The 27,464-nt window shown below is 47.4% G+C and overlaps 2 protein-coding genes across 18 annotated transcripts in view; one reads left to right on the top strand and one right to left on the bottom strand.

Annotated features, from left to right (window-relative positions):
* Lyrm7 (LYR motif containing 7) overlaps nucleotides 1-27,464 on the top strand; it is a 264,174-nt gene that overhangs the window by 14,472 nt on the left and 222,238 nt on the right. The window lies entirely within an intron of this gene.
* LOC147823023 (uncharacterized) lies at nucleotides 1,923-27,343 on the bottom strand. Of its 5 annotated transcripts, none has more exons than XR_015444671.1 (4): nucleotides 15,207-27,343; nucleotides 8,389-14,603; nucleotides 7,119-7,785; nucleotides 1,923-5,674 (listed from the first exon to the last, which is right to left on the bottom strand). XR_015444671.1 is itself a non-coding variant. In XM_087194583.1 (4 exons), the coding sequence occupies exon 4, from the start codon at nucleotides 4,909-4,911 to the stop codon at nucleotides 3,784-3,786; it is 1,128 nt and encodes a 375-aa protein (XP_087050709.1). In that variant the 5' UTR covers nucleotides 4,912-7,785; nucleotides 8,389-10,062; nucleotides 13,937-14,603; nucleotides 15,207-27,343; the 3' UTR covers nucleotides 1,923-3,783. The 5 variants fall into 5 exon arrangements, 2 of the variants coding, with proteins under 2 accessions (XP_087050709.1, XP_087050708.1); XR_015444672.1 differs by having other exon boundaries at nucleotides 1,923-3,244; XR_015444670.1 differs by having other exon boundaries at nucleotides 1,923-7,785; nucleotides 8,389-12,492; nucleotides 13,937-14,603.

The raw sequence follows: 27,464 nt of genomic DNA, 5'->3' as shown, positions 1-27,464 counted from the left end.
CCCAAGTTTGATCCCCTGTAACAAAAACAAAAACAAAACCAAAAACTGAGGACCCTTAGAAGTAACACGGACACATGTAGGCCCTCAACAGCTCTCATACGAAATTAATGCTTCTGGCATTAATGGTAGCAATAAAGGCAGATAATACTCAGGGAGAAAAGTAGGTGGAATGATTCATCTGATTGGCACATTTGTGAGGAAAAACCATTAATGAAAACTCTCAGATCTTCTTCCCTACAAGCCAGCTGTTCACATCCCATGAGCTTCCCAAGGCCTGCTCTGATTTGTCTGTCTCACTGCCAGGGGACTGATTTGAACTCGATCATCCTGCTGGCTTGAACGGTCAGTGGTCTACGCACCACTGTCCCTTGGGGGGCTGGTGCCGCTTCTCAGGGGGTCTGCGATGACAAGAATGCAGAGAAAGGTATTGGTTTAGCAGATTAGATGTCATCGTATTATAGTTCCTTAAGAAAAAAACACTAAAATGGTATAAAAAATTGTAATACAGGGCCGGGGATGTAGCTCAGTGGCACCACGCCTGCCTCACAAGCGCAAGGTCCTAAGTTTGATCTCCGGTACCAAAAAAAAAAAAGAATTCTGTAAGTTTTAACATGGAAATCTTACAGGTACCCCTTATAATATGCATTTATAATCGGTGTGCCCCAAATTAGTTGTATTACAATTTTTTTTTTTTTGGTACCGGGAATCAAACTCAGGACCTTGTGCTTGTGAGGCAGGTGCAGGGCCACTGAGCTAAATCCCCAACCCCAGAGAATTCTTGATAAACTATTAACCCACAAAGAAATGCTCCGGGCACAAATTACTTGAAAACAAATTTGTGGATATATAGTAATTTTTAACTGGTATGAACAGTATTAATTTATATTTATATTTGGGAAGTAATTGTTCAAATTCAAGACACTAGCTAGATTTGGGCCATTTATAGACTTTTTATTAACTTTACAGGTAAAAAGACTGATAAAAGTGATTACACTGGTGTGTAGCACCGTGGTACAAGTCCCCCATGGGCCAGCCACGTGTGTACCAACGGTGGTTCAAGCTGGCGGAATGTGCTAAAACTGTTCATTTCTGAGTTGAGTATCAGCAAGACATGTGGCTACAAACCTACAGCCACAACTTCCAACCTCACCTCTATCAATAATAAAGATGAACCCAGGTGTGGAGGTGCACAACTGTATTCCCAGCCCTGTGGCAGGCTGAGGCAGGAGGATCACACACAGGAGGATCAAGCCCAGCCCTGGCAATTAAGCAACTTAGCAGAAACCTTATCTAAAAAGAAAAAACAAAACAAAGGGCTGGGGTTGTAGCTCAGTGTGAAGGCCTTGGGCGCAAACCCTGTGGGATGGGAATGACTGAGAAAAAACTACAACCTGGATGCTAAACAAAAGAAGCGGGTCGTAAAAGATTACATATGGTATTACTCCATTTACATGAAATATCTCAGGAAGACAGAAAATTGAGTTGTGGTTGCTCAGGACTGAGGGGAGAAGAGACAGTATGAGTGTTCATGAGTAAGTGGCCCTGGCCTTACACTTCATCTTACCCCTAAAAACTTGAGCATGGATCCTGAAGAATGAGGACAGGTGGGCCAGGGTTTAGCTCAGTGGTTCGCAGTGTTGTGTCCAGATTGTGAAGTCCCAGAGACCACCAGGAGGCCGTTTTCGATGTAAGCACACAAGGGTCGTTTATTCAAGCTTAAGCAGGGACTCTCAACTGTCACCGACACAGCGGATCGAGATTGAGAGCCCTGAGTCCCTAACTAGCAGGGTTTTTATTGAGAATACAACAAGCTTTGGTTATTAGTAGCCAGGTGATTGGTTAATATTCAATACATATGAAGTGTAGGGTTTTGGTTGGCTAGGCTTTGGGGGTCGAAGGGGATTACGTATTGGTTTTTGTGAGGGAGAAAAGGGGCAAAGATTAACGGCCGGTTGTTACATACTGATCGTTAGCAGACCCACTAATGGCCGCATCTATCTTGTGTGGACAGTCAGCTCATTAACTGCTTATCCTACAGATAGTGTGCCTGGAACGCTCTCTCCCCGGGTACACAGGTGGTTGGGTAATAAACTCAGGAATTTCAAGTGGTGAATTCCTAGTTTAAGCACAAATTTGAGAGAACAAAGGAGACGGCTCCAAAATGGAGTCATTTTGGTCCCACATTCCCCCCTTCTCATGATGCTATAGAGGGCCAATCATGGGCCTCTGGGGGTTAATTTTATCAAGTCGGTAGGAATTGGCTGGTATTGGGACCTGAGCACCATTAACTGAACAGTGTTAATTCGTTTTTTTGATGAACGAAACTAGTCTATTGCGCATACAAGGTCCAAAGGTCAACAGTAGTAACACGATAAGCAAGGGGCCTAGCAGGGTAGAGATTAGGGTAGTTAGCCAAGGGGAAGAATTAAACCAAGATTCGAACCAGTTTTGAGATAGTTCTCTTTTTCGCTTACGTTTGGCGATGCCCTCCCTAACTTTAGCCATGGACTCTTTGACCACTCCTGAATGATCTACATAGAAGCAACATTTTTTACCTAAGGCAACGCAGAGTCCTCCCTGTAGAAGGGGGTGTCTCGTAATATTGCCCTGCGAATTACATGGTTGTAACCCAGTGTTTGTGAATCGACCGGGGGGAGGGTACACCCCTTTTTTGTTTCCCCACATTCAGGCCTTCCCCGTGACTCTAGGCTCCAGTGTCCGATATCCCAGCTGCCAGTGGCTAGCCGACAGAGATCAAACTCTAGAGCAGGCCACCAGGTTAATGGTGGGCTCACTTTGGACGAGCTGTTAATAATGTCACCTGTGGCGTTATTGATGATCATCCAGGTTAAATTTAGGGGAGCATGTGGGTTCTGTCTTCCTAAAATCGGTGTCAAAAGTACAGTTACCACATGACCGTCGACGATGCAGCTTGAGTTTGAGGGGATTGTCTTGGTCTTTGGACACCTGCCATGATGGAACGAAGTCCTCTAGGACAGCGTGAGGATCTGCAAGGCGAACGTGGGTGTAGTGCACCCACAAGGCAATCCCGTCGACCTTGAGAGTGGTGGGCGTGGTCAGGACTGTGACGTAGGGTCCTTTTCAACGGGGCTCAAGGTCCTTTTGTTGGTGTCTCCGGACGAAGACTCAGTCTCTTGGTCGATAGCGATGGGGCTCAGGAGGCGGTCCAGTTTGATATAAGGCTTTTAATTTAGGCCAGATATCCTCATGCACACTTTGGAGGCTTTTTAAAGAAAGTAACAACTTTTGGTCATCAAATTTAACAAGCACATTTGATTGAAGGTTGGGAATAATGGGAGGGGGAATTCCAAACATGATTTCAAAGGGAGTTAATCCCGTCTTATAGGGTGAATTGTGTACCCTATAGAGGGCGAAGGGAAGGAGAGTCACCCAGTCACCGCCAGTCTCTAAGGTTAATTTAGTTAAGGTCTCTTTTAATGTTCTATTCATCCTCTCTACCTGTCCTGAACTTTGGGGTCTGTATGCACAATGTAATTTCCAATCCGTCCCCAATATCTGTGCTAGGGTTTGACTCACCTTGGAAATAAAGGCGGGTCCATTATCTGATCTTAGCATTACTGGAAAACCATACCTTGGCAGGATGTCTTCTAGCAGTTTCTTAGTCACACTTCGCGCTGTTTCATGTTTGGTAGGAAACGCTTCTGTCTATCCTGAAAAAGTGTCTACAAAAACTAACAAGTATTTATAACCATACCTTCCAGGTTTTACCTCGGTGAAGTCCAATTTCCAATAGGCTCCAGGTCAGCTTCCCCTCAGCCTATTTTCTGGGTTGGCCCTATTGTGGGTGGCATTTGTCAATTGACAGGCTTTGCAGGTAGCAACAATATGTTCAATTTTAGAATTAGCATCACGGATCTTAATTTCAGCATGTCTCAGGAGATCTTGCATTTTTCGAGTGTCCATGTGGGTGGTCCGGTGCATCTTGGAGAGAACTTGTTCTCCCAGCGCTTTAGGCAAGATGACTTTACAATCAGAAGATTTCCACCACCCGTTGAGGCACTGAGGCATAGGTAATTGTTTTATCCAATTTAAATCTTCTTCAGTGTACTGGGGTTTTTCTGGTAGGGCTGTACTTCCCGGATCGGGCAGCTGAGTGGCCAGTGTCAGATTAATCTTTAAGGCTATTTTTCGGGCTGTCTGGTCAGCTAAATTATTTCCTCTGGCAATTGGAGTGTCACCTTTTTGGTGTCCTGGGCAATGGATAATGGCTAATTTTTTAGGTAGCCAGAGGGCTGTTAAGAGGGCAAGGATCTCCTCTTTGTTTTTAATAGTCTTTTTTTCAGCTGTCAGGAGTCTCCTTTTTTTGTAGATGGCCCCATGGACGTGTGCAGTGGCAAAGGCATACCGGCTATCTGTGTATATATTTAACTTTTGGCCCCGTCCTAGAGTCAATGTCTTGGTCAGAGCTATGAGCTCCGCCCGTTGTGCTGAGGTCCCGGTGGGCAATGGTTCTGCCCAAATGACCTCAGTCTCTGTCACCACTGCTGTTCCTGCATACCTGCGGCCATCACGAACAAAGCTGTTTTCATCAGTGTACCAGGTATCATCTGCATCTGGCCATGGTTGGTCGCTCAGATCTGCTCGAATTTCATGTACCTGGGCTAGGATGTCTGTGTAGTCGTGAAGCGGAGCCTCCAAGTTCGGGTCTGGCAACAGTGTGGCTGGGTTTAAAGCAGCCGGGGCCTGAAAGACAACTCGGGTTGGATTTAGGAGTAAGCTCTGGTAGTGGGTCAGGCGAGCATTACTGAGCCATTGATCTGGAGGCTGTTTTAGGACTCCCTCAATAGCGTGAGGGGTGGTCACGCACAGTTCTTGGCCTAATGTCAACTTGTCAGCATCTTTGACCATTAGAGCCACTGTTGCAATCATTCTTAGACACAGGGGCCATCCTGATGCAACTGGATCAAGTCTTTTTGATAGGTACGCCACTGGGCGGCGCCATGGCCCTAGATGCTGGACCAGGACGCCCTTAGCGACTCCTTTGTTTTCATCAATGTAAAGGTGGAATGGCTTAGTAATATCGGGCAAGCCCAAGGCTGGTGCCGTCAGCAAGGCTGTTTTAATTTGATCGAAAGATTTTTGTAGCTTTTCTGTCTATTGAAAAGCCTGATTGTCTTTGGTTGTCTCGTAAAGGGGCCTTGTGAGCTCTGCGAACCCCGGTATCCATAGGCGGCAGAAGCCCGCCTATCCCAAGAACTCTCTGACTTTCCGAGGAGAATCTGGTGTGGGTATCTTAAGAACTGTCTCTTTTCTAGCATCCGACAGCCATCTCTGCCCTTCCCTAAGCATGTACCCCAAGTAGCTTACCTCGGGTTTGCAGATCTGGGACTTTTTGGCGGACGCCCGGTACCCCAGTTCTCCTATGACTATCAAGAGTCTCTTGGTTCCACTTAGGCAGTCTTTCCGCATTTCAGCTGCTATGAGGAGGTCATCTACATATTGTAACAGAGTTAGTTGGGGGTTCTGGAGGCGAAACTCACCCAGGTCTTCATGTAGGGCCTCGTCGAAGATGGTGGGAGAGTTTTTGAATCTTTGGGGTAATCGGGTCCATGTCAGCTGTCCGTTGAGGCCTTGTTCTGGGTCACTCCATTCAAATGTAAAGATGTGTTGGCTTTTGGGTGCTAGCGGAAGGCTAAAAAAAGCATCTTTGAGATCCAAGACTGTGTACCATCGATGGCTCGGGGGAAGTGAACTCAAAAGGGTGTATGGATTAGGCACTGTGGGGTGGATGTCCATAACCCTCTTGTTCACTTCCCGGAGATCCTGCACTGGCCAATAGTCATTAGAATGAGGTTTTCGCACTGGCAACAAGGGGGTGTTCCAGGCTGATTGACAAGGCCTAAGAATCCCCTGAGCAAGCAACCTCCTGATGTGTGGAGTTATTCCCTTTTGGGCCTCTAGGGGCATAGGATATTGGCGAACTTGTACAGGATCTGCCCCAGGTTTTATTTCTACAAACACTGGTGCTCTGTGTGCAGCTAACCCCATGCCTCCAGTCTCTGCCCATGCTTGTGGGAGCATGATGAGCCATTGTTCCATGTCAGGATCAGGAGGGGCCCTCTTCTGATGTAGCAGATATTTATCTTCTAGGTTTATGGTTAGTACCTGAATGGGCCTTCCCTCTTGATTAAGGACTTTTGTGCCCCCGGGTTGGAAATGAATTTGAGCCCCTAATTTAGTCAGTAAGTCTCTTCCCAATAAGGGGTAGGGGCAGTCTGGTATAATCATAAATGAGTGGGTTACTTGGCCCACTCCCAAGTCTACTGTTTTTTGGGTTGTCCATGAATACTTTTTCATGCCTGTAGCTCCTTGAACCCAGGAGGTCTTATCAGAAACATGGCCACATGGTTTAAGTAGGACCAAATGTTGAGCCCCTGTATCTACTAGGAACTCGATAGGTCTCCCCTCCACTTTTAGGGTTACCCTGGGCTCGGGGAGGGGTGCCGAACCCCGTCCCCCCTAATCATTTAATTCATCCATAGCCAGGATAGGGGCCTTGGGGCGTCCTTCCTGTTGTTTCTTTTTGGGACAGTCTCTGGCCCAGTGTCCATACTCTTTGCAATGAGCACATTGATTTTTCCCCAACTGGGGGCGCTCTCTGCGTCTCTCTTTGTTTTTTCCTTCCACCACAATCTTTCTTAGTTTACGTTCACATTCCTTCTGTTCTCCCGCAGTGGCAGCCAGAAAGATCCGAGCTAAGTTTCGGGTCTGGCGGTCATCAGCTTTTTTTCGTTTTTCCTCTGTGGTTTCTCTATTGTTATACACTTTCTCTGCCACTGCCACTAAGTCCTGAATACTCTTTTCTCCTAACCTATCTACTTTCTGTAACTTTTTCTTAATGTCTGGCACCGCCTGGTTGACAAAATGTATTATTACAGCTGCCTTTGTCTCAATTGCTTCTGGGTCCATAGGAGTGTACCTACGAAAAGCTTCCTGAATTCTTTCTAGGAAAGCAGCAGGGTTTTCATCTAACTTTTGTTGTATATCCCCTACCTTAGCCAAATTTGTAGGCTTCCTCGCTGCTGCTTTCAGACCTTTTAATAGAGCCTGGCGATAGACCCAAAGCCTCTCCTTACCTTCTGCCGTGTTGAAGTCCCAGTTGGGTTGGGACAGAGGAAAAGAAGTGTTGATAGTGTCAGCATTGGTGGTGGGTTGACCATTGTCACCAGGAACCAATTTCCTGGCCTCATTCTGGATCCTCTCTCGTTCCTCAGTGGTGAACAGGACCTGCAGAAGCTATTGACAGTCATCCCAAGTGGGCTGATGGGTAAACAAAACAGTTTCTAACAGGTTAATCAAATCTCTAGGGTTATCAGAGAAATTGGCATGTTGTCGGCGCCAATTATAAAGATCACTTGTAGCAAAGGGCCAGTAATGGTGAGGCTGGTTCCCATGCTCATCAGGGGGCCCTATCGCTCGCAGCGGACAAACAGTAGAGTCTGCTGGTCCTGCCGGCGAGGCGGCGCGCCGGTGACGAGTATTTTGGGCGGGACCATTACGGTTGCCAGCACCCGGGGCGGGCTCTTTTTCCCTAGCCCCGGCTGGGACTGGGTCATTTCTTTCAGCCTGCTGTTGCGGAAGAGAGGGGAGAGAGTAAGGGGGAGGGAAAATAAGATCTTCTTCGGTCCCTCCCTGGAGGACAGGGTAGAGTGGCGCGGTCGGCTTGGTTTCGGTCTGCTTCTCGTCATCGCGCCCTCTAGGAGTCTTCTTACTGGCTGTCAGGATTAACTCTGGCTGCTGTTGCTGTGAAGGCAAAAAAGGCTTAACCCACGGGGGTGGGTTAAAGATCAGAAATTTCCAAATGGCAATGTAGGGTACCTGGTCGGGATGAAGGATGGCTTTACGAACTCTGCGTATAATTTGCAAATCAAAAGTTCCCTCGGGGGGCCATCTTACCCCAAGGGTGGGCCACTCCGAGCTACAGAGGGTGATGAACTTAGCCTTTTTAATTTTTAAACTTAGGTTACGAGCGCTCTCTCTAACTTCCTTGAAATGATCTTTCATGAGGGAAAGGGGGTAGTCACAGTCTGTCCCATCGTCTCAGTCCAAGTCAGTACAACACACAGACAAACACAACAGAAAAACACGCGAGACAAAATCGTCCTCCGCCTGATCGGAGGCAATGCAAATGGGACGACGGCCTCCTGCCGTGCCGCGGGAGCGACCCGCACCGTCCCTCCAGGAGTCTCACTGACTCGTACTCTTGGGGCACTCCGTCCCCACCAGCGGAATCCGGAACGTCTTCCAGGATCCCGGGTCGGCGGCCCTTGCAGCGCGTCCGCCTAGACCGTCTGCCGACCTTCCCAGAAAATAGGCCCAGACTTTACAAACACAAAAAACACTCACCAGCCGGCGTTGACCCTCCGGTACGGGAGTCCTGAAGGTCTTGGGATCCCGGACGAGCCCCCAAATGTTGTGCCCAGATTGTGAAGTCCCAGAGACCACCAGGAGGCCGTTTCCGATGTAAGCACACAAGGGTCGTTTATTCAAGCTTAAGCAGGGACTCTCAACTGTCACCGACACAGCGGATCGAGATTGAGAGCCCTGAGTCCCTAACTAGCAGGGTTTTTATTGAGAATACAACAAGCTTTGGTTATTAGTAGCCAGGTGATTGGTTAATACTCAATACATATGAAGTGTAGGGTTTTGGTTGGCTAGGCTTTGGGGGTCGAAGGGGATTACGTATTGGTTTTTGTGAGGGAGAAAAGGGGCAAAGATTAACGGCCGGTTGTTACATACTGATCGTTAGCAGACCCACTAATGGCCGCATCTATCTTGTGTGGACAGTCAGCTCATTAACTGCTTATCCTACAGATAGTGTGCCTGGAACGCTCTCTCCCCGGGTACACAGGTGGTTGGGTAATAAACTCAGGAATTTCAAGTGGTGAATTCCTAGTTTAAGCACAAATTTGAGAGAACAAAGGAGACGGCTCCAAAATGGAGTCATTTTGGTCCCACATTCCCCCCTTCTCATGATGCTATAGAGGGCCAATCATGGGCCTCTGGGGGTTAATTTTATCAAGTCGGTAGGAATTGGCTGGTATTGGGACCTGAGCACCATTAACTGAACAGTGTTAATTCGTTTTTTTGATGAACGAAACTAGTCTATTGCGCATACAAGGTCCAAAGGTCAACAGTAGTAACACGATAAGCAAGGGGCCTAGCAGGGTAGAGATTAGGGTAGTTAGCCAAGGGGAAGAATTAAACCAAGATTCGAACCAGTTTTGAGATAGTTCTCTTTTTCGCTTACGTTTGGCGATGCCCTCCCTAACTTTAGCCATGGACTCTTTGACCACTCCTGAATGATCTACATAGAAGCAACATTTTTTACCTAAGGCAACGCAGAGTCCTCCCTGTAGAAGGGGGTGTCTCGTAATATTGCCCTGCGAATTACATGGTTGTAACCCAGTGTTTGTGAATCGACCGGGGGGAGGGTACACCCCTTTTTTGTTTCCCCACATTCAGGCCTTCCCCGTGACTCTAGGCTCCAGTGTCCGATATCCCAGCTGCCAGTGGCTAGCCGACAGAGATCAAACTCTAGAGCAGGCCACCAGGTTAATGGTGGGCTCACTTTGGACGAGCTGTTAATAATGTCACCTGTGGCGTTATTGATGATCATCCAGGTTAAATTTAGGGGAGCATGTGGGTTCTGTCTTCCTAAAATCGGTGTCAAAAGTACAGTTACCACATGACCGTCGACGATGCAGCTTGAGTTTGAGGGGATTGTCTTGGTCTTTGGACACCTGCCATGATGGAACGAAGTCCTCTAGGACAGCGTGAGGATCTGCAAGGCGAACGTGGGTGTAGTGCACCCACAAGGCAATCCCGTCGACCTTGAGAGTGGTGGGCGTGGTCAGGACTGTGACGTAGGGTCCTTTTCAACGGGGCTCAAGGTCCTTTTGTTGGTGTCTCCGGACGAAGACTCAGTCTCTTGGTCGATAGCGATGGGGCTCAGGAGGCGGTCCAGTTTGATATAAGGCTTTTAATTTAGGCCAGATATCCTCATGCACACTTTGGAGGCTTTTTAAAGAAAGTAACAACTTTTGGTCATCAAATTTAACAAGCACATTTGATTGAAGGTTGGGAATAATGGGAGGGGGAATTCCAAACATGATTTCAAAGGGAGTTAATCCCGTCTTATAGGGTGAATTGTGTACCCTATAGAGGGCGAAGGGAAGGAGAGTCACCCAGTCACCGCCAGTCTCTAAGGTTAATTTAGTTAAGGTCTCTTTTAATGTTCTATTCATCCTCTCTACCTGTCCTGAACTTTGGGGTCTGTATGCACAATGTAATTTCCAATCCGTCCCCAATATCTGTGCTAGGGTTTGACTCACCTTGGAAATAAAGGCGGGTCCATTATCTGATCTTAGCATTACTGGAAAACCATACCTTGGCAGGATGTCTTCTAGCAGTTTCTTAGTCACACTTCGCGCTGTTTCATGTTTGGTAGGAAACGCTTCTGTCTATCCTGAAAAAGTGTCTACAAAAACTAACAAGTATTTATAACCATACCTTCCAGGTTTTACCTCGGTGAAGTCCAATTTCCAATAGGCTCCAGGTCAGCTTCCCCTCAGCCTATTTTCTGGGTTGGCCCTATTGTGGGTGGCATTTGTCAATTGACAGGCTTTGCAGGTAGCAACAATATGTTCAATTTTAGAATTAGCATCACGGATCTTAATTTCAGCATGTCTCAGGAGATCTTGCATTTTTCGAGTGTCCATGTGGGTGGTCCGGTGCATCTTGGAGAGAACTTGTTCTCCCAGCGCTTTAGGCAAGATGACTTTACAATCAGAAGATTTCCACCACCCGTTGAGGCACTGAGGCATAGGTAATTGTTTTATCCAATTTAAATCTTCTTCAGTGTACTGGGGTTTTTCTGGTAGGGCTGTACTTCCCGGATCGGGCAGCTGAGTGGCCAGTGTCAGATTAATCTTTAAGGCTATTTTTCGGGCTGTCTGGTCAGCTAAATTATTTCCTCTGGCAATTGGAGTGTCACCTTTTTGGTGTCCTGGGCAATGGATAATGGCTAATTTTTTAGGTAGCCAGAGGGCTGTTAAGAGGGCAAGGATCTCCTCTTTGTTTTTAATAGTCTTTTTTTCAGCTGTCAGGAGTCTCCTTTTTTTGTAGATGGCCCCATGGACGTGTGCAGTGGCAAAGGCATACCGGCTATCTGTGTATATATTTAACTTTTGGCCCCGTCCTAGAGTCAATGTCTTGGTCAGAGCTATGAGCTCCGCCCGTTGTGCTGAGGTCCCGGTGGGCAATGGTTCTGCCCAAATGACCTCAGTCTCTGTCACCACTGCTGTTCCTGCATACCTGCGGCCATCACGAACAAAGCTGTTTTCATCAGTGTACCAGGTATCATCTGCATCTGGCCATGGTTGGTCGCTCAGATCTGCTCGAATTTCATGTACCTGGGCTAGGATGTCTGTGTAGTCGTGAAGCGGAGCCTCCAAGTTCGGGTCTGGCAACAGTGTGGCTGGGTTTAAAGCAGCCGGGGCCTGAAAGACAACTCGGGTTGGATTTAGGAGTAAGCTCTGGTAGTGGGTCAGGCGAGCATTACTGAGCCATTGATCTGGAGGCTGTTTTAGGACTCCCTCAATAGCGTGAGGGGTGGTCACGCACAGTTCTTGGCCTAATGTCAACTTGTCAGCATCTTTGACCATTAGAGCCACTGTTGCAATCATTCTTAGACACAGGGGCCATCCTGATGCAACTGGATCAAGTCTTTTTGATAGGTACGCCACTGGGCGGCGCCATGGCCCTAGATGCTGGACCAGGACGCCCTTAGCGACTCCTTTGTTTTCATCAATGTAAAGGTGGAATGGCTTAGTAATATCGGGCAAGCCCAAGGCTGGTGCCGTCAGCAAGGCTGTTTTAATTTGATCGAAAGATTTTTGTAGCTTTTCTGTCTATTGAAAAGCCTGATTGTCTTTGGTTGTCTCGTAAAGGGGCCTTGTGAGCTCTGCGAACCCCGGTATCCATAGGCGGCAGAAGCCCGCCTATCCCAAGAACTCTCTGACTTTCCGAGGAGAATCTGGTGTGGGTATCTTAAGAACTGTCTCTTTTCTAGCATCCGACAGCCATCTCTGCCCTTCCCTAAGCATGTACCCCAAGTAGCTTACCTCGGGTTTGCAGATCTGGGACTTTTTGGCGGACGCCCGGTACCCCAGTTCTCCTATGACTATCAAGAGTCTCTTGGTTCCACTTAGGCAGTCTTTCCGCATTTCAGCTGCTATGAGGAGGTCATCTACATATTGTAACAGAGTTAGTTGGGGGTTCTGGAGGCGAAACTCACCCAGGTCTTCATGTAGGGCCTCGTCGAAGATGGTGGGAGAGTTTTTGAATCTTTGGGGTAATCGGGTCCATGTCAGCTGTCCGTTGAGGCCTTGTTCTGGGTCACTCCATTCAAATGTAAAGATGTGTTGGCTTTTGGGTGCTAGCGGAAGGCTAAAAAAAGCATCTTTGAGATCCAAGACTGTGTACCATCGATGGCTCGGGGGAAGTGAACTCAAAAGGGTGTATGGATTAGGCACTGTGGGGTGGATGTCCATAACCCTCTTGTTCACTTCCCGGAGATCCTGCACTGGCCAATAGTCATTAGAATGAGGTTTTCGCACTGGCAACAAGGGGGTGTTCCAGGCTGATTGACAAGGCCTAAGAATCCCCTGAGCAAGCAACCTCCTGATGTGTGGAGTTATTCCCTTTTGGGCCTCTAGGGGCATAGGATATTGGCGAACTTGTACAGGATCTGCCCCAGGTTTTATTTCTACAAACACTGGTGCTCTGTGTGCAGCTAACCCCATGCCTCCAGTCTCTGCCCATGCTTGTGGGAGCATGATGAGCCATTGTTCCATGTCAGGATCAGGAGGGGCCCTCTTCTGATGTAGCAGATATTTATCTTCTAGGTTTATGGTTAGTACCTGAATGGGCCTTCCCTCTTGATTAAGGACTTTTGTGCCCCCGGGTTGGAAATGAATTTGAGCCCCTAATTTAGTCAGTAAGTCTCTTCCCAATAAGGGGTAGGGGCAGTCTGGTATAATCATAAATGAGTGGGTTACTTGGCCCACTCCCAAGTCTACTGTTTTTTGGGTTGTCCATGAATACTTTTTCATGCCTGTAGCTCCTTGAACCCAGGAGGTCTTATCAGAAACATGGCCACATGGTTTAAGTAGGACCAAATGTTGAGCCCCTGTATCTACTAGGAACTCGATAGGTCTCCCCTCCACTTTTAGGGTTACCCTGGGCTCGGGGAGGGGTGCCGAACCCCGTCCCCCCTAATCATTTAATTCATCCATAGCCAGGATAGGGGCCTTGGGGCGTCCTTCCTGTTGTTTCTTTTTGGGACAGTCTCTGGCCCAGTGTCCATACTCTTTGCAATGAGCACATTGATTTTTCCCCAACTGGGGGCGCTCTCTGCGTCTCTCTTTGTTTTTTCCTTCCACCACAATCTTTCTTAGTTTACGTTCACATTCCTTCTGTTCTCCCGCAGTGGCAGCCAGAAAGATCCGAGCTAAGTTTCGGGTCTGGCGGTCATCAGCTTTTTTTCGTTTTTCCTCTGTGGTTTCTCTATTGTTATACACTTTCTCTGCCACTGCCACTAAGTCCTGAATACTCTTTTCTCCTAACCTATCTACTTTCTGTAACTTTTTCTTAATGTCTGGCACCGCCTGGTTGACAAAATGTATTATTACAGCTGCCTTTGTCTCAATTGCTTCTGGGTCCATAGGAGTGTACCTACGAAAAGCTTCCTGAATTCTTTCTAGGAAAGCAGCAGGGTTTTCATCTAACTTTTGTTGTATATCCCCTACCTTAGCCAAATTTGTAGGCTTCCTCGCTGCTGCTTTCAGACCTTTTAATAGAGCCTGGCGATAGACCCAAAGCCTCTCCTTACCTTCTGCCGTGTTGAAGTCCCAGTTGGGTTGGGACAGAGGAAAAGAAGTGTTGATAGTGTCAGCATTGGTGGTGGGTTGACCATTGTCACCAGGAACCAATTTCCTGGCCTCATTCTGGATCCTCTCTCGTTCCTCAGTGGTGAACAGGACCTGCAGAAGCTATTGACAGTCATCCCAAGTGGGCTGATGGGTAAACAAAACAGTTTCTAACAGGTTAATCAAATCTCTAGGGTTATCAGAGAAATTGGCATGTTGTCGGCGCCAATTATAAAGATCACTTGTAGCAAAGGGCCAGTAATGGTGAGGCTGGTTCCCATGCTCATCAGGGGGCCCTATCGCTCGCAGCGGACAAACAGTAGAGTCTGCTGGTCCTGCCGGCGAGGCGGCGCGCCGGTGACGAGTATTTTGGGCGGGACCATTACGGTTGCCAGCACCCGGGGCGGGCTCTTTTTCCCTAGCCCCGGCTGGGACTGGGTCATTTCTTTCAGCCTGCTGTTGCGGAAGAGAGGGGAGAGAGTAAGGGGGAGGGAAAATAAGATCTTCTTCGGTCCCTCCCTGGAGGACAGGGTAGAGTGGCGCGGTCGGCTTGGTTTCGGTCTGCTTCTCGTCATCGCGCCCTCTAGGAGTCTTCTTACTGGCTGTCAGGATTAACTCTGGCTGCTGTTGCTGTGAAGGCAAAAAAGGCTTAACCCACGGGGGTGGGTTAAAGATCAGAAATTTCCAAATGGCAATGTAGGGTACCTGGTCGGGATGAAGGATGGCTTTACGAACTCTGCGTATAATTTGCAAATCAAAAGTTCCCTCGGGGGGCCATCTTACCCCAAGGGTGGGCCACTCCGAGCTACAGAGGGTGATGAACTTAGCCTTTTTAATTTTTAAACTTAGGTTACGAGCGCTCTCTCTAACTTCCTTGAAATGATCTTTCATGAGGGAAAGGGGGTAGTCACAGTCTGTCCCATCGTCTCAGTCCAAGTCAGTACAACACACAGACAAACACAACAGAAAAACACGCGAGACAAAATCGTCCTCCGCCTGATCGGAGGCAATGCAAATGGGACGACGGCCTCCTGCCGTGCCGCGGGAGCGACCCGCACCGTCCCTCCAGGAGTCTCACTGACTCGTACTCTTGGGGCACTCCGTCCCCACCAGCGGAATCCGGAACGTCTTCCAGGATCCCGGGTCGGCGGCCCTTGCAGCGCGTCCGCCTAGACCGTCTGCCGACCTTCCCAGAAAATAGGCCCAGACTTTACAAACACAAAAAACACTCACCAGCCGGCGTTGACCCTCCGGTACGGGAGTCCTGAAGGTCTTGGGATCCCGGACGAGCCCCCAAATGTTGTGCCCAGATTGTGAAGTCCCAGAGACCACCAGGAGGCCGTTTCCGATGTAAGCACACAAGGGTCGTTTATTCAAGCTTAAGCAGGGACTCTCAACTGTCACCGACACAGCGGATCGAGATTGAGAGCCCTGAGTCCCTAACTAGCAGGGTTTTTATTGAGAATACAACAAGCTTTGGTTATTAGTAGCCAGGTGATTGGTTAATACTCAATACATATGAAGTGTAGGGTTTTGGTTGGCTAGGCTTTGGGGGTCGAAGGGGATTACGTATTGGTTTTTGTGAGGGAGAAAAGGGGCAAAGATTAACGGCCGGTTGTTACATACTGATCGTTAGCAGACCCACTAATGGCCGCATCTATCTTGTGTGGACAGTCAGCTCATTAACTGCTTATCCTACAGATAGTGTGCCTGGAACGCTCTCTCCCCGGGTACACAGGTGGTTGGGTAATAAACTCAGGAATTTCAAGTGGTGAATTCCTAGTTTAAGCACAAATTTGAGAGAACAAAGGAGACGGCTCCAAAATGGAGTCATTTTGGTCCCACAGCAGCCTGCCTCGCAAGTGCAAGGTCCCAAGTTAGATCCCTGGTACCAAAAAAAAGTTGATGTCAAATATTCAGTTTATATTCAAAGTCCTCCAGTTGTCTCAGAAGTGTGTTATATAGCTGTTTTTTAAAATTTAAGATCTGGGGCCGGGGATTTAGCTCAGTGGTTTCGCTGCCAGCTGCGCAAGTGCAAGGACCCGAGTTCGATCCCTGGTATCACACACAAAAAAATCTAAGATCTGGTTGTTGTTACTAGGTTGCACTATGTTGCATCTCTTTAGCTTCTTTTGATCAAAAATGATTCACATAATACAGTGGTACTTCAGTTCACGAACTTAATCTGTCCCACGATTCTGGAGAAGATCCCATAGTCGTGTTCGTCACCCAATGTGGAGTTTGTGAACAAAAGGAAATTTTTATCAAATGCTTCTATTCGCAGACCAAATTGTATTACTGTATTTCAGCGATTGTGGTGGTTGTTCACGATGTGGTTGGTGGTGGTATTGATTTTTGGGGGGGGTACCAGGGATTGAACTTGGGTTCTTGCACTTGCGAGGCAGGCCGCGAACCAAAGAGCTAAGTCCCCGGCCTGGTATTGATGTTTTTTCTGACACTGACTTTTTAAGAATTCCGCCCAATTTTCTTGCTTTAAAAAAAACTAGTGTGTGTTTTCACAACACTGAGTCCATCTTACCCCAGGAAGAATGGCCATCAAGAAATCAAATACTGCCCAGTGCTGGGGCCTGGGCGCAGGGCAGAGCCCGCTCCTCACGGCGGGAGGGCAGCCTGTGCGGCCACCGTGCAGAGGTGGAGAGCCCCAGAGCAGAAACAGGAGGCACCATTTGACTCCGCTCTTCCCCTTCTAGGATCCTCCCCAAAGAGTCAGGGGCATGGTTGTTAGGGAAAAAGGAAAAGAAATTGAGCTCGGCAGCCCAGGACGGGTTTCACTGGAATTAAAACCTGAGAGGGACCTGGTGAGCCCGCACCCAGCCCTGCCCTCTCACAGGCTGGGGGTGTCGTGGGGTCTGTAGGAGGAAACTGCTGTTACCTTGACACGGTTGTGTTTTGAAGTTTGTGATCACAGGACTGTCATGCCTATGGGTATTTTCTCTGTGACTGCTGGGGCTGCTGTGTTTGTGTTTTTGTTGTTGTTGTTTTGGTACTGGGGATCAAACTCAGGACCTTGCCCTTTTGAGGCAGACGCGGTGCTGCTGAGCTCCATCCCCGGCCCTGGATCTTTGTTAAATGGGAAGGAGACCAAGAGATAGAGGGAGGAGGGGAGGGAAAGGGGATGAGAAAGGGAGTGAAGATGCGTTACACACACGCACCAGCTCCACGCAGGGAAGGTGAGCATTATGTACTGCAAACGGGAACCCCAAATTGCAAAACTAAAATAAAATTACTGCATGTTTGCGATATATTGTAGTGAACATTCACTTTGGGTAACTGGTACATGTATTAACATAGCTTGATCATTCTTGAGTACTTTTCTCCTTCTGCCTCACCCTTCAATTCCCCTCCCCATCTCCTAAAAGTCTGCCTTTTTGGTTCTACATCTCTCATTAGTTTTACTATTTCATTTACTTGTATTTTAGGTTTCTCATATAAGAAAAACCATGTAATACTTACCTTTCTGTCTAACTTATTTCACTTAACACTATGGTCTCAAGTTCCATCCATTTTCCTGAAAATGATATTTCATTCTTCTTTATGGCTGAGTAATATTCCATTTCATATATACTACATTTCCTTTTTCCAGTCATTTGTTGACAGATATCTAGGCTGTTTCCAGGTCTTAACTATTGTGAGTTGCATTGCTATAAATATGGGTATGTACCGATCACTGTAATATGTCTGTAATTCTTTTGGGAAGATACCCAGGAGAGGAAGAAGGCAGGTTTGATGAAATTTCAGTTTTTAGTTTTTGAGGAATCTCCATGTTCATTTCTGGATGTTGTGGTTGCAGTAGTTTACATTCACACCAAGACACAGAAAGATTTCTTTTCCCCCACAGCCCCACCAGCATTTGTTGTGGGGTTTTTTGGTGGTACCGGGGATCGAACTCAGGACCTTGTGCTTTCGAGGCAGGTGCGGCGTCAGTGAGCTAAATCCCCGGCCCTAGTGTTCTCGATGACACCTATTCTGACTGGAGTAAGGGGATCTCAGAGCTGTTTTGATTTTTGTTTCCCTAATGCCTAACAATGAGCATTTTTCTCTGGGTCCCCCCATTGGCCATTTATATTTCTTTTGAGAAATGTGTATTCAGTTAATCTGCCCATTTTCTGCCCAATTTTCTTGCAAGATATCCCACATTCAGGATTTGAGGATTTGTCCATTTCCTCACTGGTAGCTTCAGATTGGACACTTCTGGCAAGAAGAATCTCCAGAGGGCTATTACATGGGGTGGGGATGCTCATTTGTTCACAGATTGCTTCGTTGTCAGTGAAGCACACCTTTCCTGTTTGTAATTAGTAATGACTGGAAGTCATATTTTAAAAGTGTGCTTCCCTCAGATTTTTCACCCAATAGTGATAGCTCAAATTGATGTTTCTTACTTAAATCAATTATTATGTGAAGCAAAATGGTTATTTTTTTCCACTTGATCATTTCCTTATTTACTAGTTGGCACTTAGTTTTGTTTTGTTTTGTATCGGGGACTGAACTCAGGACCTCACACTTGCCAGGCAGGTGCTGTGCCATTGAGCTACATCCCGGGCCCTGTTTTTGCTTTTAAAAAGGCTCTCAGTCAGGCATGGCAGCACACGCCTGTAATCCCAGCACTTGGGAGGCTGAGGCAGGAGGATCGCTGTAAGTTTGAGGCTAACCTGGGCTACACAGTGAGTTCAGTGCCAGCCTGGACTACATTTCGAGACCCTGTCTCACGAAAACAAAACAAGAATATAAAAAGCTTTTCAGCTGGGCATGGTAGCGAATGTCCGTAACACAAGGCAGGAGGACCACAAGTTCAAGGCCAGCCTGAGCTACTTATTGAGACTTACACAGTGAGACCTTGTCTCAAAACAAAGGCTCCTCGGGCCGGGGATGTAGCTCAGTGGGTCTGGTGCCTGCCTCGCAAGCACAAGGTCCCGCATTTGACCCCCGGCACCAAAAAAGAAAAAGTCTCCTCTTTCTTTCACGTCGGTATCGTCACAGACTTTACATCTACTGTGACTTCTATTAGTTATTTTTGTGCTCAAATTGTCCCATATTTGGCCACCGGGTCCCTTTAACCCAACCCCTGTGTCCTTCCAACATGATCGTCAGTCTTCCCTCCACTCCACCCCCTACCGCCCTGGGAATGAGCCGAGCCCTCTTCCAATGAGCTGCATGCCCAGCCCTTTCTTATTGTGAGACATCCTAAGTTGCCCAGGCTGGACTCGAACCTGGGACCCTGCCTCAGCCTTGCAGTAGCTGGGATTACAGGGGTGCAGCTCCTTGGCCAGCCCCTCACCGGCCACCGGGTACCTCCTCTTCCCCGCCTAAGGGAGCAACACTGTTGCCTGTCCGCCCTGAACTTTCCCTGCCCCACACCTGCAGCCGGCCACTCATTCAGGAAACTGATATCTCCTAGCTGAGCATGGTTCAGAACCCAAAGCCGGGCCGGACGTGGTGGCGTTGCAGACCCCATGGGTGCTTGCACTTTGTATCTGAAGAATCTGACACAGGCACAAGGCTTTTCCTCTGATGCACACGGGGCAGGAACCCCCCGGCTGGCCCAGACAGAGGACAAGGGCTCGGCCGTGTGGCACTGTGGGGTCGGAGGGGCCCAGCCCGTGGGGGTGGACCGAGGCGGCACCTGTACCCTCTTTATCACACTCTTCATGTGACGCTCGTCTCGTCACCTTTTTAAAATCGCTTTTCACCATTAGGGCTAACACTATGTTGGTACTGCAGTTAGCACATTTTAGGCGGCATCCTGTACCTCAGGAACTGCATGTTCCCCACGGAGAGCGATGCAGCGCAGTACACTCTACGGGCTCAGTGGCCAGTGCCTCTTCTCTATAGCTCACCTAACAAGTAATACCTCTGCTTAGCTGGTAGACTTTCTTAACGTGGCCCCATAGAGACTCGGCGTCATAGGCCAGGCACAGTGGAACTCTAAAAGCTGTTTCTCCCTTTATACAGTGCCTCATTTCATGACTCAGAATGTGCTCAAGAACATGCCCTTTCAATTCAGATCTTACATGTAAACTGTGAGTTCACTCACTATTCATGTTAGACAGGGTTCTGCCTTGTGTCTAGCTGTCCCCCACAGCCCCTCTGTGCTCCTAGGGGTGCTTTTCGGAGTGGCTGCTCTGCAGGGAGGGGTGTAAGAGGTACAGGGAGCAGGTCAGGTGTGAGTTCCCTTTGCATAGGAAGCTCTGCAGTGTATACACTATGTGGTGAAATGGCCTTCAAGCAGTCAAAACCAGCTTCCACCCCAGAGAGGCCACTTAGCTGACAGGAGGGCTTGGTAGGTGGGAATCTGGAGTGGCCTGATTCAGCTGAACTATAGCTCCTTTCAAATACTTAAATACCACTGTTTCCTTGATCGATATTCTCACTTCCTCATAGAATGCTACGTAGGCTATGAATTAAACTAATAAGCTGTGGCAGCACCGAAGGCCAAACATTGTATTTGGATTACAACTCTTTCAGTTCTTCAGCTCCAAGACATATATCTGCAAAATTTCTTACTTTTTTTTTTTTGGTACCAGGGATTGAACTTGGGACCTCGAGATTTCCAGGCAGGCAGCAGAACCACTAAACTAAATCCCCGGCCCTCACATTTTTTTATAGCAGAGTCATACAAAGCCCCTAGGTCTCAGGTGATAACCTGAGCTAATAATGTTCACTCTTTGAGATACTCTGGAGTATTAGAAGCACCCCCGTCCTTGCATCTGGCCTGACCACAGGCCCCTGCGGCAGTAGCAGGCGGAAGCCCTGAGCCTGTGCTCCCTGGGCCTCAGCCCAAGAGAAGGGAATAATTTACTGGGCCACTCTAGGGCTGTCTGTCGGGGGCTGTGAAAATCGGCTGCCTTGGGGGGCTCTGGGTCCTCCGAGCAGCATCCCCAGCAATCTAATCCAGCAGTCCCCAGTCCCCTGCTCCACCTCACTGTCCCAGCCTGCAGCCATGCCTGCCCAGTTCTCCGTGAGTTCATTTCCCAGAACAGCATTCAAGGACCACTCGAAGATGAACTGGACAGACAGGCAGGAGTGAGAAGTTTCGCAGGCAAGACAGCAATCAAAACAGAGCCCGAGAGAGAGCCAGTCCCCGGGGACACACAGCTGGCACTGTTCCTCCCTTGGTACTCAGCACCGATCCCAGAGCTGGCAACCCCGACACTGCGCGCCTGCCAACTGGATGCCGCTGCCACCGACACCAAAGGCAGGCTCTTCTATCCTTGTTTCTCTGTGTCATTAGTGTCAGATTCAAAATCCCACATGGGTGCATCTGATCGGCAGAGTCCAGGTCAAGGTCTGACTTCCCAGCTGGCAGAAGAGCTCAAATACCAGGTGTGTGCCCTGCACTGCTCTGGGAGGCAAGGGATCCCTGAAACAGGAACGGGTTCAAGCCCTGGGCGACAAAACAAGCGTGGCTTGCACATGTGGTTCTCTGGGCAAATGCCACAGGGCACAAGAGATACAATACACCGAGTTCCTTAACCAGCATTTTATTTAACACTTACGGCGCAGCGCCTACCCCACAGCAGGCGCTCACCCGGCAGCAGGATGGTAACGCGACCCTAACACCTGCATAATCACAGTCAGCATCACAAAATGTTAACCTCTAGGAATCAGCGAACAGGGGTTAAATGAGGTAACAAAGATCTCAGGAAGCCAAGAGATGATGACAAAGAGGATCAGACAGCCCCTCCCGATGCCTTGGTAATCTATGAGACCCCTGGGAAGGGACAGGAAAACTCCACACTGACTGAAATCCACCATTACGGACCAGAGACTCAAAGCAGGAAAGGCACAGTTACAGAAAGACAGAAGGCACAGTGTTTGCATACTGAACGACGGCTGATATAATCTGCACTTTTCAGGTGCACTTTACTTGTCAGGCAAGGTGCCTATGCCTGTACTGACCCTTTCAGGAAAACTTTCCAGGACCCGCAACACCCCCTTTCTCCTATACCAGTCTGTTAAGACTTTTCAGGCTCTTAGAAATCGCATAGATCAATCCCAGCACTCAGGAGGCAGAGGCAGGAGGATCAGCGAAAGTTTGAGGCTAGTCTGGGCTACATAGTGAGTTCAGGGCCAGCAGGAACTAAAGCGAGACCCTGTCTCAAAAAACCTAAAAAAGAAAAAAGAAAAAAAAAAAAGAAGGAAAGAAAGTGAGCGAACGTAGATCAGCCCTTCCCTGTCTCACTGACCAGACTAAGGGCAATTTGCCCACCTGGTGAAGCCTGCAGGGAGATGCAGTCCAGCTGCACAGTAAGGAAAGAGAACGCTGTATTGGTACATGAAAAATGACCCCAAATGTAGTGCCTTTAAAATAGTGTCAGGGGCCAGGGATTTAGCTAAGTGCTGCCGCCACCTGTCTCACAACCTCAAGGTCCTGAGTTCGACCCCAGGTACCAAAAAAAAAAACTCCAAAAAATCCCCGAGAGTCAAATTCTAGCTTTTGGGCCTGGGATTTAGCTCAGTGGTTTCGCTGCCTGCTGAGCAAGCCCAAGGACCAGAGTTCGATCCCTGGTACCAAAAAAACCAAAACAAAACTTAAAATAAAATAGTGTCATTCACTCGGCCCCTGTGGGTCGGGAATTCGAGGGCTATTTGCCGAGGTGCAGCCCGTGCTGAGGAGGCCGCAGCCGGCCGAAGGGGGACTTCGGGCCAGCGTGGCTGCTCCCAGCCTGAGCTCTGCGCGCTGCTGCAGGCCTGCTCCTCTGCCCTCTGCCCGGCCCCCCTCCCAGTTCTCGGCCACCGCAGCACCGCCCGAAGCCGGCAGTAATTCATGTCCCATGGCCCTGGGGACCGAGAGGCCCGGCCTCCGCCTGCCGACTGACCGACCGACCGACCGACGACCGACCGGGAGGCCCTTGCTGGGACACAGCTGCCCTGGCGCGGCTCCCTCGGGGGCGGGAGCTAGGGCCAGTCACGGCGCGCTGATACCTTTCCTCGGCGCCTCCCGCGGCTCCTCCTGCCATTGCAGCGCCTCAAGACCAAGTTGGGAGACAAGGTCCACGCAGGTCTGTGGCAGACGCCAGATGCTCTGTGCCCACACCGCCTCTTCCGCCCCCAGCTGGTCCCACAGACTGCAAGAGTGAACCCCAGAAGGCAGGGCCCGTGCGCCGTCCACGAGACAGCGGGGCCACGTGCGTGCGGGCGGGGAAGCCGGGATCCACGCTCCACGCTCCACGCTCCACTCCCTTAACCCTCTCCCACGCTCTCCCCACCAAAAAGTACAGAGCCATAGAAACACCAGGGAAAAAGAATGACTTTATAAATCGTTAGGGTGGAAGGATTTATAAACCAAATTTAAAAATCAATGTATTATCTATACAAGTATGTTAAACACAACAAAGGAGACAAATTGGGAAAAAACTATTTGCCTCACATAAAGGGTCAATTTCAATTCCCACCCATAGCTATTTGAAAATCTCTAAGAACAAGAAAAAAAATTGTGAAGTTTTCAATTAGATGTGGCAAAAACCCACTAAAACGATTGTTTTAGACATTAATAATGAAAAACATCAATTGGGTGCGGTGCTGCATGCCTGAGATCCCAGCACTCTGGGAGGCTGATGCAGGAGGATCACAATCGTGAGCCCAGCCTGTGTTAAGGCCCTGGGTTCAGTCTGCACCCCTGCAGAATAATAATAATAATCATAATTATAAAATAAAAACAATAAACAGAACGGGAGAAGAGACAAGAGCAAAGTATCAATTTGTAAAAATTTTTAAAATTTGGAACTGGGGATTGAACCCAGGGCCCTTACACTAAGCCACACCCCCACCCCAGCCCCTTTTTAAAGGGGTCTAAATTGGTAAATTGCCCAGGCTGGGGTCCAACTTGCACCCTCTTGACTCATCCTCCCAGAGCGCTAGGATGACAGAACAGGCATGTGCCCCATGCCCAGCTCAAATACTTTTGAAGGTGTAAAACGTCTACATGATGGAAAGCCACGAAGTAAAACTCCTTTGTGCCGAAGACCAGCTGCAGTCGATGTTGGGTAGGTAGGGGAGATGTCCTGGGCCGGCGATGAGAAAAGAACCTTCACAAGCAATGTTCAGGTTCCCTCTGAGAAGTCTCAGGGTCTGATTTATTTTTATATCTTTAAGCAATAGCTGGGAGGCATTGGGCGGAACATGTTTACATTTTAAATTGCCTTAGCAATTTCTATTGAAGTAAAGGTTATTTTTTTTTGTTAAACAAAGTACAATTCCTCTAAGCTGTTTCATTTCATTGAACGTCAGGAATACATATTTAAAAATTACAATTGTCCCCTTATGTACCCACACCTAAACAGAACAGAAAGTAACTTAATCAAAATCTTTATATCAGCGGGGGTTCAAGCGAGATTTAATCAATTAAGTGTCAAACTTGTGGTTGCCAGCTGGCCCTTGAGAAACTGCACAATGGTTAATATAGTTTGCTATTAGCTCTCTATTTTTCTATACCTCTATTCATCTTAACTAAATGTCATTTGGGTTCATAGTCCATGAGCAGGAGATATTTACAGCACTTGGAGAAATACTGAATAACTTGTCTCCTTAATGCATTTACCTGTCTTAACTTTCTTTCTTTTTCCCATTTTCCACTATTTCTTACATCTAAAGTCTGTCCTTTCAATCTCTTCGTAAGACCCCTTTAGTAAAAAGAATGTCAGCAATAAGAGGGGGAGTCATAGGAGTGGGGAAACAGGGGGTTTGAGGAGAGGTTTCTTTAGGAGTGGAAGTGGCAACAGAACTAAGAGAAACTGGAATTTGGGGCTTATGAGCCAGATCAGATTTCAATATGTCATTACCAATGTGCCTCATGGAGAGTTTGTTGTTAGTCACAAACACAGTGACTCCTGTGATCAGAGTAACAATTATAAACATCATGGCAAGAAACAATAAAACATGAGGGTGCGATGTGTTCCACCCTTTCTTTCCCCCAGCTGGAACTTTGTCAAGCAGCACTGGAGGTCGGTTGGGCTTTGCCACCTTGGCCTTGTAGAAACTCAGAAAGTAAAAGGTACACTGTAAGACATAAAACAGGTTTGGGCCAGGCATGGTGGCGCATGCCTGTAATCCCAGCACTAGGAGGCTGAGGCAAGCAGACTTCCCCAAGTTTGAGGCCAGCCTGTCCTACATCGTGAGGTGAAGGCCGGCCTGAACTACTTGGCGAGACCTAACCTCCAAAACAAAACAAAACACCATGTTTGGCTGTCAGTTTGTGTAAGAACTTAAGACCTTGAGGTTCCTCCCCAAACTCCATCTAGCCAGATTCACACACAGGTTAAGAATTTCTGCTGCAGGGGGCCGGGGATTTAGCTCAGTGGTTTCACCGCCTGCTGCGCAAGTGCAAGGATGTGAGTTTGATCCCTGGTATCAAAAAAAAAAGAATTTCTGCTGATGTGCACACACACACTTAAAATAGTTGGTTTTCAACTGAGAGAGTGAATTCTAAGTCTTTAAAAAAAATATTCAGAGTTTAGAAAGAAGTACCGATGACTGGCTCCACAGGTCACTAAAGGTAGTGACAAACCCCTTCCAAATTATCCTAAATCCAGGCAAAGCTGGGGGGAGCGCAAGCCATCAAGTATTATCTCTGGACTCAAAACTGCCACTTTCTAGTTTAATCACATCAGTACTTCATGTTCTTAGTTAGGAGACGGATTAGAAAATCTGTTAATTTTTTTTTTTTTTTTGGTACTGGGGATCGAACTTGGGACCTTGCACTTATGAGGCAGGCAGCGAAACCAATGAGCTAAATCCCCAGCCCTTAGATTAATATTTTAGCTTAACCATTCACCAATCCAATTATTTAAATACAGGATGACCAAAAATTGCGTATTTTTCATTAACTTTTATAAATAACAGGAAATATAAAAATGACAATTTAATCAAAGTTATTCAATAATTTTCCTGTATATAGAACATCTTAAAACATTCGATACACAACATATTACAATCTGGACAGTAGTATCTAGTCTCTTTCCAAATTCTTTTTGCATTATGGTCTTTCTTTGAATACACTTTACACTGTCATGTTAGCCTTTCCTTTTCGTGTGTGTGTGGCAAAATTTCAATCAAATGTCTACCCACTAGGTGTAATGGAGAAGACGTTGATGATGGACATCTTGGTTGATGTTTCTGTCATCCATATTTCTCAATTATTTGGTCTATTAGACCTAAATTGTAAATGACTTTTTGAACCTCCTTGTTTTCAATAACAAACAAGTTCCATATTGTTTGGTCCAGAAGGTGCATAAATATTGTATACTGATATTCTTTTCCTTACTTTTTTTTTTTTTGTACTGGGGATCGAACTCTGGACCTTGCGCTTGTGAGGCAGGCGGTGGAACCACTGAGCTAAATCCCTGGCCCCTTTCAGATTTTTCTTTTGCAGATCTTTGGCACTTCCTTTCTGTTCAGTCTCAGTGTCCCAAATGTGCCCGTTGTGCATTGTAAAAGAGTATCACTGAGTTCTGGAGAAGTATCAGACATACCTAATATACTTACGATGAGAGTTTTTATAGACTGTAGCACAAAATTATAGGTTATTTTTCACAAATAAACAACAAATTAGTAAGAGAAAATCAGAACTTATTAATATAAACAAACAGGTATATGAATGTATCTTGTACAAACAAGAATCGACTGACTGAAATGACACCTGCCTGAGTGACACTCGTGTTACATAAACAAATGTGCTGCCTGAGTGACACTCAGAGTAAACTGTTACATGGTCAAAAGGATATTTCAAAGTTAAAACTAAATTTATGAACTCGTATGATTTGTCTTCAAAAACCAATCACATTATAACAATGCAATTTTCAAATGCCAGATTCTCCTTGGAAAGAAAATGAAACTTGAGTGGGTGTTACAACTTTTATCTCAATGTCCCTCAAACCTTCATGTGCTCATGGGTAGGGCTTTTTGGAGCTGGCTGGATCTTGGGTGTGCGATGCTGGGATCAAAGGTGTGTGGTACTAAATCAAATGCACTGATTGGAATCAGAGCATAGTTCTGGGTGTGGCAGAATGAACTTACTGAAGACAGAAGTCCCAACCTAGATGTGGGTGGCACCACCCAAAAAGGCTTATAACCTGGAAGGAATACAAAGGGACAGAAAGAAGACAGGCTTGCTGCTGCTCCTGCCTGCCCTGCCATGGACTGTTTCTCCTCTGTGGTGCCCCTTCAGCCATGTGCCCCGCTTCAGCCAATCTACCATGAACTGAAAGCTGTACAAACTGTGAGCTAAAATGAACCTTTCCTCCTTCATCTTGTGGGTGTTGGTACTTTGTCTCAGCAACAAGTAATAAGACAAGGGGTTACAGCTCAATGGTAGCATTTACCTAGCAAGTGTAAAGCCTAAGGTTCAATCTCAGGCATCAGCAAGAACAAAACAAAACAAAACCAAAAAACAAGGCAGGACAACTCCCAACTCAGGAAACCCCCTTCTTACATTCCAACAAATAAATTTCTTCAAATGATAAATCAATTCAGAGA

This window comes from Heterocephalus glaber, unplaced genomic scaffold, assembly GCF_053883595.1.
Source record: "Heterocephalus glaber isolate CG9 unplaced genomic scaffold, H.glaber_assembly_v1.0 deba00001606, whole genome shotgun sequence".
NCBI lineage: Eukaryota > Metazoa > Chordata > Mammalia > Rodentia > Bathyergidae > Heterocephalus > Heterocephalus glaber.
Note: the sequence above shows the minus strand (reverse complement) of the source record. Positions and strands in the feature narration are given on the sequence as shown.

Bases quoted from the DNA above. Each gene is read 5' to 3' on its own strand.
- LOC147823023 (XM_087194582.1), bottom strand. From the start codon at position 4,911: ATGATTGCAACAGTGGCTCTAATGGTCAAAGATGCTGACAAGTTGACA.